This window comes from Ambystoma mexicanum, chromosome 10 (genome assembly GCF_040938575.1).
Source record: "Ambystoma mexicanum isolate Mex_15411 chromosome 10, UKY_AmexF1_1, whole genome shotgun sequence".
Lineage (NCBI taxonomy): Eukaryota > Metazoa > Chordata > Amphibia > Caudata > Ambystomatidae > Ambystoma > Ambystoma mexicanum.
In genome coordinates this window covers 237988268-238005500 of record NC_090932.1, presented here as the reverse complement: position 1 = coordinate 238005500, position 17233 = coordinate 237988268, and the positions used below count along the sequence as shown (strand labels likewise).

The window sequence follows — 17233 nt, the reverse complement described above, 5'->3', positions numbered from 1 at the left end:
GTACATTCTTCACCTTTTCTCAACCTTGTATGGATATTATTTTTCAGTGCATTTTCACGCACAATGTTCAGTGACTGAGGCCTTCTACTTTGAGATTTCTTCTTGTGTCACTACATTTCTGCGTTTGCATTAGATTCCCTATACTTTTGTTGACCAAGTAAACATCATGTTCTGCATTACTAGGTGTTGTCTGTGTTGAAGCCATGTGTCACCTCTTGCTTTATTTGCATGAAAACTTTGCATCAAGGAACTGTCCGATCCCATGTATCCCTTTGGAGAAGCAAGTAACACAAGTTGTGCAATCTTTATATCACAATGGACAGTTTCACAGAGTTCACGTTCACACTGAAGTACATAAATTACAGCTTTTATTTAAAACATATTCACATTACACCTGAGATTAAAAGATATGGGTTAGAACCAGACAGCAGCAACCAGTGGCGCCTCATGTGCTGATGCTCTGAAAACCATGTCCGAAAGCAGCACGTTAGCCACCCTACTATGGGGGGTCTACTCTCTTATGGAAATGCACTTCGCCATCTTACTGCAAGCTCAAAAGGACCGCAGCGCTGTGCATGAAACTTGCACTGCCTCCTCAAAGCCTGCATCTCCAGAGCATAGGACTTGCCCTCCAAGCCGGAGCACTGCAACACACAACCATTCTGCAGGAATGCACTACATGCACCCTCTCAGCATTACACCCCAGAAAACTATCCCTCTGGACCTTGGTAAGTAACTGGCACAACTCAGACGTTTGTCCGCACCAAGAGCCCTGCAGTTCCAGACTGCTGTAACTGCAAAGCACAAGATTCCTTTCGGTTCCCAGATAAAGCAATTATTTGTCTTCAGGGTCAAAAGTGCTCTGGGATTCACGTCAGCTTTCCAAGGAAGCAATGCACTAGTCACTGGTCTACTGGCTGCTGCAAACACTGATGGACCTTAAGCAGCAACTGGGCCAAACAGACAAGGACAGGTTTGTAGGGATGAGCAGGTTGGAGAAGCAGATGTATGCGCACACATGCGGTTACCAGTGCCAGGATGAATAAGGAAGGGTAACACAGGGAAATTGACACACAAAAACAGAACTAAGAGAAACCGTGTGGAAAGAAGCTGGGGAAGTCAAGGGGCCCCGACTAAGATTTTTTTTTTGAAGTAGCCGGGCGGGTGACAGCAGCAATGTGATGGGAGGGTGGAATGGGGGGATATACATACATACAGACCTAATCAAGACCACAAAGTAGATCAGGGATGGTCTCCAGCTTTACAGCACCGAGTCTGTCGTCCCCCCCCCACCCACTCATTATTGTAAACATTTACCGACTACTCCTAACAATGCTCAAATTACAGCTCATGGCAGTCATCCAAAAAGACTTGATTAGTAGGAATGGCTGTTCAGAATCTAACACCAGTGTGGGGGTGGTACATACTACAAGACTGCTACCCTAATGAAGAATAAATATACCTGTGAAACAAAGGTGGTTATATACGGCCACCCATCTATCCCCCACAAAGACTCCAAGAACTATGCACGTTCCTCTTCCATCAGGGAACCCCATCCTTCTATAGGAACAAGATGGGTCATATACCCACCCTACCTGGATCACAGTACAACTTACTCAGAACGGGTGAGGGGCACAAGGTGGGATGGGGGGTCAGTCTTCCACCACACATGTTGGGGTGCTTGGTCCATCCAGCATGTGGTGTGGTGTTCTGGGAATGACTGGTCAGTGGCTCGGCCAGTAGATCTTTGTAAAAGCTACAATTCGATTGAGGTCAGGCAGATATCCACTTAATACTCTTTCAGGTCTATGATGAATTTCCTTGCTTTCCACTTAGTAGTTTAATGACCAGCACCTAGAGACCTCTCATGGCGAAAAGTGTGCTACATAAATGTGCTCAGTCAGTAAATAAAACACCTAACCCCATAAGACTGTGGCCAACTGTCAGGATACTATTAGTTTCTTTGAGCTCCCTCCACTGTAATCAGACTACCGCCTCCCTTTCTTCGGCGTGGCCTCCGTTAAGGCACTGCAGGGCAAACCTAGTGTCATTTGGGCTAATGGAGCAAGGTGTGCAGGTACAATACATTAAAGCCACAGATCTGCATCGACCTCATGCACCACCACGTTTACATCCTGCCCTCTTGTTCTCACCCACAAAGCCTTCTCACAACAGACCCATGCCAACCGTCGGACAACAAAGGGGATGGGAGGAAGGGGCATGGACATTTGTTAAAGTTGTCACTTTACCTAGTAGTAGCTTTACAGAAGTGGGCTTCAGGTCAGGGTAAGCATGCCGCTTTTAAGGTCTTGGCAGTGATGCAGAAAAGTTTGAAGGTTTTTGAGGTGGATGGTAGGCCATTTGGAATGCATTCCTTCATAAGTGGGTCAGCATCTGAGGGAAAGAGGATGGAGACGGGAGAGTAAACTGAAAATGCTGGGCAGTAGGGAGGTCAAAATATGAAATTTCCAACATGGAAATCGAATGACAGTTTTATGACCTGCCGAAAGATGGTGGTACGCTGGTGCACAGTAGATGTCCAGCAACACGGACATGCGGCCCCTTTTTTGTGAACATGGAAGGCCCGCAGGCAGAGAACATTGTGCTTGGAAAGCTGCTATAGTGCAGCTTTTCTGATGCATCTGTACAGTGACTAAGTGAATGAATGAGGGGTGTGCGCTGCGACAGCTGTTCAGTGCATTGGTTCACGGAAAGGAAGGACACCCGATTACGGGTTATTCATAATTTCTTTAATTTAGTTGGCTTATAAAGCACTCGCACTGCCTACAGGTGTTCTTCAAAGCTGGAAGGAGATCAAAGGGTAGAGTCCAGCCTGCTGAAGACAAAGTTAGCTATCAAAGATAGTAGACTAAGCTGAACAGATTTTTTTAACGCCCATCAGAACCTCAAATTGTCAGGTTCGCCGCAGAGCTGTAATGGTAAGAAATTCCACAGAGAGGTAAGGGGTCCACAAAGCAAATGCATCAACCTCCCAAATGGCTGGACTTGGCTGGCAGATAACCAGTAAGCAGATTCTGAGAGGCAAACATTACGGGAAAATCATTTGGTCAGCGCGGAGTGTGTGGCATTAAGTTTATGACAAACGGATCCAGAGAATTAATGGATTTGCCAGATTCAGGTCGTATGAAAAGAGAAAGGCACAGAGCATACAATCTTGCAGCAAGAGCCTATGTGAGAAGGAAATTGAAAATAAAAAAGCAAGAATGTTTTGAAAGATTAGAATTTTGTTCAGACAGAGCAATTATGAGGACATGACAATGTTTCTCCAAGATTGGTTTTGTCTAGCCATGGTGTGGGGATGAATATGACATCTTTAAAGAGTGCATTAGTAAAGCTGCTCCATTTGTAGAGGTTAAACAGTGAGCTACAGTTCTGAGGTGGGGCAGCAACACCACTTCATGGGAAGGGTTTGACGACTGCATGTGTTACAGGGATTTGGTCTCAGTTTTGGTGTTCGGGAGATATGATGGGGGAAGCTTATGGGGGCATGGTTAGTATCATCAGATAGGCTTACCTCTGTAATAGAAGAGGCGTGGAGAGTGAGAGTGAGGGGGGCTTGTCATGGATAGTTGCTGGGGAAAATTTTGAAAATGGCTTAGTTTAGCAATGGCATTGCAAAATGGTCAACAGAAGGGGGGGAATGTTGCAAGACCGCTGGAACTCGGGTTAGAGGGTGGTTGCATGGATAAGCCAATGTAGCCTTTTACGTAAGGGTAAACCTGCTGCATATTTAAGGTTTGACTGGCAGACTGTGCCATCTCAGCACCACACAGCTGAATGAAGAAGCAGAATCAGACCAATAATCACTGGCAACTTCTATTGTCACAAGAAACAATACAGCTACAACTTCAGCTCCAGTAAAACATCGAGGATGGTACCATCCTGGTCAGGCAGTTTGAATCAACATATTGCTGTCCACTGTACACACAGGATAAGGGGGGAAACAGCCTCTCCCAGCTGTTTGATGCCAGAGGAAAGGCCAGATGCCTTAAGAAGGTCTCAAAGTGCAACACATTATTTTACTTTGTTGCTGCACTGAAAATGTTCTGATTACAAAACATTTCTTACCTTAGATATCATGTTCGCTGATGGATTTGTCCCTAATCCCACAAATGCCTCATTTTAGCTATAGTCTCCAATGCCTGCTGATCCTTGGAAAGTCTTAAGCCGCCAGGGCACACAATGAAGCTCCACTATGCATCATGGACACTTACGGCTCTTGAAGGGGCGCCACAGATCGTATTAAATATATATGAGCCAGCAGCGCTCTCTTTTTCCCCCAGTACTCAGGAGTTCAGAGAATACAGGACTATATGGTACAAGCTTCCCATATGAGGACATACCAGGAGAGCGACCAAACATCAGTGAAAGCATTGATCATCAGAAAGAACAATACCAAAGGCAAGTTATTTGTTCTGCAAATCGATTGCTTCCTCCCACAGATTCCCCCTCTTATACTCCCAACTCTGTACAGAACCTGGAGGAGAGGGAGAACCAACACCCAAACCAGGAAACTACCCCGCCAAAATGGGCTTCCTTACAACAAGATCGCACAGTAATGCTTAGCAAATGTGTGCCAAGAAGACCATGTTGTTGCTTGGAAAAAATGTCAAGAACTGGAAAATCTCTTGGTAGGGCATAAGAGGCCGCCAGACTCTTGGTAGAATGGGCATTGAAACCATGGGCACCTGCTTTCCTGCAAAGTCATAGCATTCAGAAATTCACAGCCCTGCCCTCCCTACACCAGCAATGGAAATTAGCAACTTGTCTTCCTTCCCCAAACTAACTTGTCAAGAGAGACATTATAACAGTTCTTTTGGGATAAAGGAGGTGAAACATCTCTTCTACTTTGGAAGGGTGGAAGGCTAGAAAACAGGTAGGTTAATCTTCTTAGATGAAAATCCGACATATAATTGTTTTGGGAGGTCGGTCTCTCTCAACAGGACTTGCTCTTTGGCAAAGAAGACATGTAGATTTACATGCAGCACCTGAAGCGTATTCACTCTCCTAGCAGAAATGACAGTGACCTAGAAAATGAATGAGCGCAAGTACCCTTCAAGAACATACTGCAAGGGCTCGAAGAGAGCTACCATGAGAAACGTGAACACCAAATGTAAAGCCTGCACAAGTAAAATGAATTAGCATAGAGGAAACAATTCCCTTTCGAAAACTACATAACTTTAAACCGGCCTTGCACCAGGGACCTCTTGAAGACTGAAATAGCGGGCAGGTGCCCCTTTACAGAGCCAATGTGTAGGCCCTGCTAAACCAGAGAAAGAAGAAAATCAAGAATTGCTGTAGCAAAGCAGACCAATGGGTCTATCTCAGCCTCTACAGAAACGAGCACGAAGCATTGCATATGCCACCAAGTCATCTGTTCCGGGAAAGATGGGCTACCAACAGATACATGTTTTTCTCCAGGTCCCAGAATCAAAACTATTGCTTTCCTGCACAACAGGAGGGACCCCACACTACCCAGTTTACTCAGACAGCTTCATGGCACATTCACCCTGAAGTGAGGGAAGGAAGACAACCAGGACTAGCCCAGCTGTTTGCAGTTCAGGCTGACTGATGTGAAGCATAGTCTCCATAGGGAACCAAAGACCGCTTACCAAGTTCAACTAGGTGTGTGTGATGGTCAGTTGGGGCTAAAATTCCATTGAGGCTTTGCATTCAGTACATTGTCTTGTGAGGCCCACCAACAGAGATTCTGCGCCACTTTGAGACTTGAAGCAGGACTGTAATTTTGCCCAAAAACTTTGACCACTGACAGCATAGGAGCCACTGGATTGACCTCATGCGCAACCATACCACGGGCACTACAAAAATGCAGGTTGCCACGATACCAAGGAGACATAGGCTGAAGCTTTCCATTGGAAAGAATAAACCAGATGGTCAAACTTATCCCAAACCATTCTCTGCTAGGGAGGAAAAGCCCCACCGGTAGAATGTCTGGGATTGCTCCAATTAAATCAAGAGACTAGGAATGACTGTTATGCGACTTCTGCAGTTTGAGCTTCTCCATGACATGAAAGAAGATGGCCAGTGTGTCGATGAGCAAGTACACGCTCAGATGAATCAGTCCTTTCGGTAGAGGGAGGCATGAAATTTTTCTCTTGAGATGTGCGGCCACTATTGCCCAGCAGTTTGGTGAAGAATTTTGGGGCCAAAGTAAGGTCAGTAGGGAGGACCCCGAATTGGTGATAGGTGTTCCAGACCATAAACATCAGGCACTTCCAGGGCTTTGGGTGGAAAAGAACATGGAAGTATGCCTCCTGGAGCCCCAGTGACAAAAAGTTCTGCAATTTGAGAAACTGAGAGATTTCGGTAAGCGTGACTATTTTGAACTTGTCCTTGAGCAGGAAATTGTTAAAAATCTGCAGATTGAACATGAGATACAAACCCCTATCTTTCCAAGGCATTAAGAAGTTCAAGAAGTAATAACCCTTGCACCTCTCCACAATGTGAATCGGTTGGATCACTGCCATGCCAGAAGTTGACTGACAGCTTACAAAAGAAACAGAGCTGCTGCAAGAAAGGGTAGGTCGGAGGGGAATGGACTGGACCACAGAAAAGAAAAACAGTAGCCCTGAAACATTACCTGCAGTGCCCAAGCATCTGACGTAGTGTGCAGCCAGTCTCCAACATCCAGAGGCAACCCCCCACTCCGAACCCTCAGTGATGAGGAATGCTAAAAGATCTCACCAAAGTGCTTTCGGTGCACCTGTCGCTGCAGGGACTTTGGCAGCAATGATCTGACTCCTCTGCCGCCCTCTGCCTGTGTTTCGGCAGTGGTACCATCCGTTTTCCTGAGACAGTTGACCTCAGCCCCAGTGGGCATAAGAGATGTTTTGGTGAACGGATATTGAGCTAATCTGCTGTTGTATGCCTAAACAGAGACTTGGTTGCGGCCTTTGAAGTTTTAAGCTTCTCCAGCAACTCGGCTTTGGTGACAAAACGACTGTCAACAAAGGGCATATCAAACGGTTTCACCTGTACATCCAGGGCGAGCCATGAACATTTGTGGACTACCGTGCCCATCCCCAAGAATCTGGTCATACAATCGGCCATACCTAACATGACTAAAGGTTGCTGTGTGGCCTCTTTGAAGTCCTCCACTTTTGGAGCAAATTCATTTTATTGTACCCACAGGTAGGTTCTCAGCTACCTCTGCAACAACACTCCATAAATCAGGAGTAAAATGTGCATGTGCACAGGTCGCATTGATTGCCCACAGTACTAGGTTGCTCAAGGCATAGCATTGAGTTTGACTTTCTTTGTCAGGAGGAAGAGGGGTCAATGTAGGGAATTTTAATCCAGCTGTAGAAGTCTGCACCACGGGTCGGTAAGTTGTTGTCCACTGCAAGGATAGAGTTGTGCTTTTGCTATAGTGTTAAGAGTAGACAATCCCAAGGACTCTTTACCACTTAATGGTGTAGCCAAAAGAAAAATGATGTGCATACAGTGCAGTCTTTATGAAGTCGAGATCAGGATGTGTGCAACAGCTGTAATCTTGGAAGTCAGAAGCCAAGTCAGCGAAAGACACCCGCAGGGTAGGAATCCTCAAGGCAATCCATCCAATATGCCCTTATAGGCTCCACAGTGTCTTTTTTCATTTAATATTTGCCCTATTCCGGCAAAGAACTGGGGTATAGAGACTAGAGCAAACACGGACACACTACATTGATTGGCGCTGATACTGCAATCAGAGTGGGGAGGCTTCATGCCACAGCTTTTACGACCAAAGACCAAGCTGAAAGCTCAGGGCTCAGACGAATGGTGGCAAGGATCTTTATGATGCCAGTGCAGGGGCCAGGCCAATTGGCAAGTAGTTGCTGTTTGAGGAAATGCCTAAAGGCCACAGGTGGCACACTGGGCCTTAACTCAATAGTGCACTTCTATTGTCTCTTCCTACTGCTCCAGAGTTGTGTGGAATGCTACAGGTTCACTTTTAAGTGATGTATATTCAGAGGAGTCGTCGCCATCGTCATCTTGATGGGAACAGTAATGTTTCTTCCTTGTGTCGAAAGAGGGCATGTTGGGATTCACTACGGAGGGAGATCCCTTTTGGTGCTTCCTCTTCTCCTTCCTCGGTTCTGAAGATCCACTGGCGCAAGGCAATATGAGATGAGGACTATGGAAGGAAGAAAGCAGTCCAATCGAAATATATAAAGCTTGTGTATTTTAAGCTAAAATCAACTATTTGTTTTCACCCAACCTTTACTGATGACATATCATCTTAGCGGGGCATGTGGCGTGCACAACAAAACCACCTTTCCCTTAGTCAATGCCTGTGTCAGATGTTAGTTTGACTAATTACAAACACGATTGTCTAGTTTTAGTGCAGGAAATCACAATGGGTTTCAGTAGATCCTGTGGACCCATTTCTTTAGTTAGGACATCAGACATACTGCCGTTATCAGAGCATCTATCAAGTCCTACAAGAAATATAGAATTCAGAGTCTAGGGCAACCAACACTAAGTGAACATTGCCAGAGTCAAGGGTACAAAGACAGGCAGACAACAGTATACAAATATTTGGTCGGATACTAAGGTCAACAGGCATAACCGACATATACAACTATGTGGGCAGAGCCTAATTAAGAACATCCAGGCATAAATATTCGAGCTCAATGTAACATCTGTTCAACAGCAGGTTAGAGATCCAAGGACTCTGCAACTGATATGGGGTCCCATGCCTGTGCTCCGATACTCAATGGATGTATATTCGGGCAGCTGTAGGAAAAGGTGAAATATCAGAGCATCCCTGGATTAGGGCTGTGCCTGCATTTGTGTCCTTTGTGATTGTACTAGTTTTTTCAACAAGGATAAGCCCACATTACTGTCAAGATGTTGAGCATACAAAGAAAAACAGGATTAGCACCGGGGAAGGATAGAGACGAATATGTGATTGGATATATCTAATAATCGCATCCACTAGAGGTCTTACTATTGCACCCCGGCCTTCCACCCCTACAAGTGAGGGCTAAATCAGCAAATCCCAGAGTATCAATATGATAAGTAAAATTGCTTTTTACGCCAAACACTAGGTTTTAGAGTATTTTAGTAGGAGGTTGGCAATTAATCCAACTCAGTCTTTATGGTCACACAATCCAGTGCTGAATGGGTGACATCATGCACACTGCACACTATACTGCAGTAGGGCAATTTACTCCTCAGAAGATTTATGGAGGGACAGCATCAATAAACACATGTAGCCAACATGCTATTTTGAACAAAATTCATCAGGGCACCGGTGGTTAATGCACAGGTCTGAATTGTAGAGACAGGTTGTAGCATTTCAGTTCGCTGACCTGTCTTGGACCTCCAATCAATGCTACACAAAAGCAGACAGAAGGTCATCTGTTAAGGCATTTGTGACCACAATGCCTCATTCATTTGTTTAGAATGTGGTGTTTTGTTCATACAAGGGGACCACACCACCAATGGGGGAGTAATTGTGCCATGTAGTAGTATGCAGTGAGGAAAGCAAGAAATGTGAGACCTTTGCAGCCTGTCCAGAACTCCTTTCTGTCCCTTAAACAGGAGACTGAACCTTTCCCCCCAGGATAAGCTATGTGATCAGAGAGGAGAACATTACTACAGGAGACCGCAGGGCTCAGCGTTCTGTGCCAAATTGCACATCCCCTTCAATGTTCTAATCCAAGTTCAATTAAGTATTTGTTCCCAGTGCTCCATTAAATCTTTGTTGCCAGTGCTCCTAAAGCCTTATTTGCCTCTACAAATACCCACCTCTAAACCTGGTACACATTAGGCTATTGTCTCCATTTGGAGCAATACTCCGGGGCAGTAAGCTAAAATGTATATATAAGTCAGGAAATTAAAATACCCCTGTGGTTGTGCTCTCTGTCATCACCATATTAGCAGCTCAACAAGTTAAGACACCAGAAAACATCTATAAGAAAACGGAAACCAAAAGGAAGGTTCTCACCAGCAGCATCCCACGCTTCTCAGCACTCCAAAATTCGGCAGGAACAATGCCTCTGCCCTAGAAGAGCAGGCAATACGGCCACCCTCCACCCCCAACAATATGGCAAAAGGCCCAAGAGAAGATGTAGCACAAACTAGTCCTAATACTATTTCTCTGAAGGAGCCAGTTCTGGGTCAGGCACACCAGGATGGAGAGCTAGAGGCAGTCAGGCACTGCAGTTCGCTCTTGAAAGATTGCAGATCTTGCCGAGAAAATGCTGAAAGATGGCTAGTACTGGAGCAGGGATGTTGAATGGATTTTCCAGCTGCCAATATCTTGAAAGATGACAAGACTTTAGTGTATCCCCAGGATGTCTGCTAGTCTCTTGGTAAATGTATTGCAGACCTGAATTGCAGCTAGGGGTGCAGTTTCTGGTTTCACATTTTATGTGCTTGGTTTTTCTACCCAAGAGCACATGCTGTGGAGTTCACTCTGGTGAGAGAATGTCACCATCTCCGGTATATGGAGCAACAATGACCTCCCCGCTGTAGTGACATTTTGGTATGGTCGAGAACCAGGCTGATGAGTTACTTAGTCCCAGAGCAGGGAGATAAGCCCCAGCTCTGTGGATGTTGGTGGGCTTATCCTAACTGGATCTGTCCCGAGTACATCGTGAGCAGCAGCATGATGGTAAAACCAGTCAGTAATCCAGCATTCTGTATTGCGAAGGCCGTCAGTGCACGCCCATTGCGCTCATCCTCCTTGCTGACTTCATTCATCTCTGGGAACTGTGGAGATAATGGCATGCAAAGAATTATCACCAAACAGTCCAATACAAAATAAAATACAAATACACACATGTGGACAACTCAACTAAAGTGCATAAGGAAAAAGATACCAAAACGAGTGGGATTTCATTGAAACGTGCAATATCTGTGATGTGGAATGAGTGGGGCCTCATCTACACATGTAAGATAAAAGATGCAGAAAGGCTCCACTGGAGCATGCACAGCCATAAAATTGGAATGAGCGAGTGCAACGGTTTCTACAATGCACTTGACTGGAGGTCTCCAGTTTTGTGTTAATCCCTCCCACACCACCCACATCCCTACAAGTCTACACTAAGCATTGCATATTTAGGTTGGTGTCAAACTAAGAGGTAATCCCAATAAATGTTCCACTCTTTATCCAATGAAGTAGCATACTGTACTTTCTGGCTTTTATGGGTTTTGGACTTGAATGTTTCTCAAACCTAGACTTAATCCAAAGCCTGACAGAGTGGTTCTGTGTGTGTGCTCTTCCTTAAGAACCTTTATGACTCCTAATGCAGGGATACCCACAAAGATATCCCACATTGTTCCAGAGAAGACACCCCTCATTGTTGGGCATGTGGCTTGGGTGGGGGTAGCTTTTTGGCTCGAGTAAAATGACTCCACAAAGTGGAATCCATTTTATAGGGCTGTGTCCTTTTCGAAATCCCTCCACCCCCATTTCACAAAACCGAGGTTGTCTGTTTGCCACAAAGACCTCTTGTCCATCTCATCTGTGTGCATTAAAAGTAGCGGCCTTGACTATTGGATGCCTGTATTGGGAGCTGTAGTCAGCCTTAAACAAATTCTGACTGGCATTTACAGATGCAGGTCTGAATAGTGTGGATTCCCTTCCTTTGCTTGTGAGCCTTTTAGGGCTGTGCGTGAAGAAATGGCCAGCCATAAAAGCAGACCTTGTTACTCACTTGGTCTACTTCTGGAACTCTGTACCTTAACTTCTCAAAGGCCCTACTGCTTGAGGAAGGACAGAAGCTCTGCTCAAGCATCCTTTCTACACCATCAGAGTGTCAGATAAGGAAGTGACTGTGGCGTTCCTTCCAACTGTTCCTGTGGGGGCAACTGCATCACAGCTCCTGTCTGAAGGCAATATCTCCCTGAAGCATCTAATCGTGCCTGCATTGTAGGACCCAGATTTTGGACCCCTTTGATGCCAGGACCTTGAAAGCTCTCCGTACCATTTGGACTTTGGTTTCTTTATCCAAGGCCAACTTGGCAAGTACCCTTGTTTTATCTCCCCCCATCAATTAAGGTTCATTGGTCTGTGCTGCCCTTTGTACTGGAATCACACCTCCAAGCTCACCTCCCAGTCCTTTCAGTGATCGCTCCTTTGCAGTTTGACTTTGAAAGCAAATCTTCAATAATAAGTATTCCCTGGGATCTTCTCAAGCTGGCCCAAGTCTAAGAAGCGGACCTCTGTGCCAGAGAAGGACAGGAACTCTGCATTGCAGACTACTGACAACCATGGCTTTGTCACCTTTCAGCTTCCTTTGCTCATGCTTTGAATCGGGAACCACCAAATCTCCAATAATCATCTGTCAAAGTCTTGGAGTACCTGCACCAATGTGTCATTACTGGTATGATATGATATGATATGGCATTTGTAATGCGCCTATACACAAGTGTTTCAAGGCGCGACGAGGCAGGGAGGGGGGAACAAGGGGAAGACAAACAACGATCCTGCAGGGGTAGGGGGAAGGGAAAAAGTGCAAGGGGGGGGGGGGAGTGCAGTACAAATAAGTAGCAGTACAAATAAGTAGAATAGAATAAAATAATAAATAAATAGGGCCAGCTGGTGGCAAGTGCAAGGTAAGTGCAGACAAGTGCTGGGGGGGGCTGTAGTGATACAGAGACAGTCCCGCAGTGCAGGGGTTGCCAAGGAGGCAGTGCAAGTGAAGAGTGACTGGGCCCATGACCGAGGTCGGTGAGAGTGGCCCAGTTGCAGAATCAGTGCAGTTTTGGTGAAGAATTTAGCAGGGGAGCGGGAGAGAGAAAGCAGAAGTGAAGAGGAAGGTTTTGAGGTGCTTCCGGAACCGGAGATGGTTCTCCTCAAGTTTCAGGGAGGCAGGAAGGCTGTTCCAGAGGGAGGCCCCTGCCGCAGAGAGAGATCTACCCCCAGCTTGTTGCTTCGAGAAGCGGCTGACCCTGAGGGAGTTGGAGACGGATGAGCATAGGGCTCGGGAAGGAAGATATTTAGGAAGAGAGAGTTGAAGGTATTTAGGCCCCAGGCCCCAGAAGGCCTTGTGGACAATGCAGAGGGTTTTGAACTTAATCCTCATAGCCACTGGGAGCCAGTGTAGAGATTTCAGTCCTTGAGAGATACGGTCCCTGGGCTTGAGGCCAAGGACAAGTCTCGCAGTTCTGTTCTGGATGAGTTGCAGAGGGCGGAGAGTGGAGGCAGGCAGATTAAGATAGAGGCTGTTACAGTAGTCCAGCTTCGAGAGAACCAGGGCTCGGGAGACAGTGAGCTTCTGGGGGAAGGAGAGGAAGGGAAGAATACCTCTGAGGAGGTGCAGCTGGTAATGAGACTTCTTAGAGACGTCAGATATATGAGGAGAGAAGGAGAGTGTGGAGTCGAAGATGACCCCGAGGTTTTTTGCCTTGCAGGTAGGAGCAGGAAGAGGGCCAAGAGAGGCCGGCCAGAGAGCTGCAGGGAAGGAGGGAGTGGGTGTGCCGATGAGTAGGATCTCAGTCTTACTAGCATTAAGGTAGAGGTCATTGGCAGCACACCATTCCTGGATAGCAGCCAGACAGTCGGAGATGAGGGAGGGAGAGGAGGAGGCCGAGGGTAGCCTGAAAATGAGCTGGGTATCGTCCGCATAGCACTGGAAGTTGGGGCGGAGGGCGGCGATGCGGTGGGCAAGGAGTGCCAGATACTGGTTGAACAGCCAGGGAGAGAGATTAGATCCCTGGGGAACGCCACATGTGGAGAAAAAGATGTCAGAGAGGAAGGACCCAAGTTGGACCTGGGAGGGTCGATTGGAAAGGAAAGAGGTCAGCCTACAGTAGTCGCCAACCATGCCAGTGAACGCTTTCGAAAATTACAAAACTGCCTGCTGCAGAACTGCCTTTTGATCCCAGGATTGTAGCTCACTAACTCTGTGGCACTGTTGGAGAGCATTTTCTTCGGCTGAATCTTTGCATTCATATCCCACTTCATGTCCAAGGGTGTTGTGTGGCATAAACGCAACGTAACTCCAGAAACTGTTCTTTTGGACACTTTCAAAGAAGTTAACTTTTCCCCCCAAAAAGCCTGCCGAAATCCAGATGACCGGTATCTCTTGGTCTCTCTCCCCTAGATCGGTGGAGTGTTTTTGCTTGTGATTACATTTTCCCGGTGTCCAGTCTAAGGATTGAAAAAAAAGGGTCGAATGGTCAAAGGATCGACTCCAAAGGACCGAAAACCAAAGGATCCAATTTTTTTTTTCATTATATATTTTTTGGGGGGTTTTCATTTAGGGAAAAAAAGTGTTTTTTACCACAAAAAAAAGGGGTTCGGGGGGGGGTTAAAAAAAAAATAAAAAAAAAAAAAATAAAAAAAAAAAAAAAAATCGGTCCTTTGGTTTTCGGTCCTTTGGTGTCGATCCTTTGACCTTTCGATCCTTTAACTTTCGATCCTTTGACCTACAATCCATTTTCCCTTCTAGGAAAGACTCTTTATTGAACGCTTTGAAATGTTTTCTATTTATCGGTTACAGAGTTGCATATATTTTATGAGGTTTTCTTACCCGAAAGTTTAGTGATGTATATCTACGCTGGATCACCCAATTTCTTACAGGATGAACTGAAAACACTATCATTGCTCCAAACAGCTCTCGGCCACGCCTACTAACCTGTGGAGTACCACAAGGATCAACACTTTCCTGTTCAGCAATGACATAACACCCCTACTGGAACTCATCACCCTAGCTGATCTCAACTGGTACAGTTTTGCAGATGACACACAAATAATCTACAAACTCAAATACCTTTGAATCCCCAGAACTAAAAGCATGACTTGCACAGGTGGATTCTGGGATGACAAACAGACTGAAGTTTAACCACACCAAAAACAGAATTCCTGACTCCTGAGATGGAGTCAAAGACCTCTTAAATCACTAAGGCAGCCGAGATACACTCATGCCTAGTACCATCATTCTCCATAAAGAACAAGGATGGAGTTTGGATTTGCCCTTGAACCACAAGTGGGAGCCATTGTCAGAAGATGCTCTAACTTCACACATTATGACGCATCATCCCTCATCTGTCCTTTACCCATACAACTAAAGCACTGAATTCACTAGTTGGGTCAAGAAAGAACTAAGAGAAAAATGCTTATATCTCGGCTTCCCAGAAGACCTCACAGAAAAACTCTAGGGTTCAAACGGCCGCATGAAGACTGCACTCCTTAAAATGGAAAGGCTCGAACACATTGTCCCAGTGCTGCACACTGTGTATTGGCTCTGGGTCAAGAAAAGGATACACTACAAAACCCTTTGCATCGTCAAATGTGCTTATTAAGGAAATGGCCCAGTTTCCTTCATAAGGAGGTTCCAGCCCTACATACCACTGAAGGTTGTAAGATTGTGAATGCCACTTTAATATTAGTTCCTAGCTTCAGCAGGAAAAAGGCAGAGACATCACCTTTGTTGCTGCTCACCACCAAACTCTGGAACTCACTTCCCAAGAAGCTTTTCAAGGAAGGGGACCACCAGACATTGAAGAAACAGCTCAATATGTGGACCTTCAAATAACTGCTAACTGACTATCCAAACTGGAGTAAAGAGTTAGTCTATTATTCAACCCATTAACAGCCCACAACCCGCAAACTTTTGTCCGAAAGCCTATCCCCTATTCAGTCTTCAAACCGGGTACAACTGCTGCAAGGGAGGAATAATCCTCCCCCCACCATGCTTCTGTGGAGGTTTTTTCCTGGGGCCTCACTAGCGGAGGACTCCTACACTCCCCTGCTTTTAACGCTCACATTGCATTTATCGCAGCACCCCGCCCTAACCCCGAGACCTCCCTTATAGATCTAGTCAGCAAAATGGGCCTATCTGGCTGTCGGAAGCAGCTTTACCTCTGCGAGGGGCAGTGCAGCTTGACAGTCTGATGACAGCTTTGGCACCTTTAATCTGAATGCCTGGCTATGCGTTTAGATTCCCGCTCCCACATTGCTCCCAATCCCCGTCTGGGTTTTGGCAGGCCTGGTGCTCCGGTGTCTAGAAATGGTTGGATGCAGTGGGAAGAAGCAATGGCCCACAGGTACGGACTGCAGCTAAATAGGCAGGAGGAGTCCCTCGGACTGATGGTTGTCATCCGTGGCCTGTTCTGGGGGATTATCTGAAGAAATACTGTGGTGGGGATGGCAGACAGAGACCCGGGAAACAACTGTGTGCCAACAGCTACTGGTGGTTCCATTATACAGAGGAAGATCTTCTGGGTGGCCATAGATAACGCCACTGCCTGTGAATAGAGCAACCTGTGAGTGAAAGCAGCAGAAGGCTGTGCGAAAGGAGACTTTGCCAATCAAGCTGTGACCAGTAAAGTTGGGCTTCTGCCTGATTTCTGTATGGTGAGTGGCTCTGGTGAGTGACGGCCACTGGCAATCTTGTCAGGAGATTGATAGTGAAGCCCAAAGTGGCAACAATATCCTGTTGCACCATTACTGTGCTAGTGTCCAGAGCTCCTGGAGATGGTAGTGGAATGGCGTTAGGCAAGAAGTGATGTAGTAACCCTGGGGAAGACTACACAACACTTGTCCTCTTGGTATTAGGTAACCCACCTTTTGGTATAGGCCTGTAATCCACAAGTTGGTAGTGTGACTGAGCAGCCAGGCTTATCTCAAGAAGGGTAAATGTGAGCTGTAGAGCTGTAGCAATGAAATCCACAAATACAAGTAGCCAAGTAAACCTTATGCTCATGGTTTTTGTTATAAATAATTATTTAGTTAACAGTAGTTTTTAAATGCACATTATTTAAAAAGGGCAATATATGTAAAAATCAAATATACTTTAAAATACTTTTTCAGAATCAACACAAAGCTAGTAGATAGTCTTTAGAGATGCTTCTTACACACTTCCTACACCCTGAGGTGACTTCATCAACTAGGACAGTAATGGCATTTATATATCACTAGTACACTTTGTAGATTCTGAGGTTAGTAGAAAGGAAAGGTTACGGGAAGGAAAGAAGGTTAAACAGGTTCTCAGAGTATCTGAGCACTTAAATCTTCCAATGAAGTCTAGACAAAAACCTTTCCAAGTAATAATAGTTAAAAACTAAGTTATCACCTCTGAGGGACGGTATATATCAAAGTCAAATTGACTAGAAGAGTCTGCAGGGATCCAGGAAAGCCAAAGTCAATTGGAGCACAGTCCATGGAACGGAGGCACTTCTTAGATAACAAAGTCTTGGATAAAGTTTGAGAGTTTTGTTGAAGAATAATCACTGTAGGGTCGCAAGCTGTTACAAT

The 17233-nt window shown here is 45.7% G+C and overlaps 1 protein-coding gene across 5 annotated transcripts in view; it reads right to left on the bottom strand.

Annotated features, from left to right (window-relative positions):
• Positions 1-351: 351 nt before the first annotated feature.
• The window catches only part of SLC39A14 (solute carrier family 39 member 14), a 255898-nt gene continuing 239016 nt past the window's right edge, over positions 352-17233 (bottom strand). For all 5 annotated transcript variants that reach the window (XM_069617763.1, XM_069617764.1, XM_069617762.1 and 2 more), the window contains one exon: positions 352-10740. In XM_069617763.1, coding sequence (XP_069473864.1) covers positions 10594-10740 — 147 coding nt within the window. In that variant the 3' untranslated portion in view covers positions 352-10593. The remainder of the gene's footprint in view (positions 10741-17233) is intronic.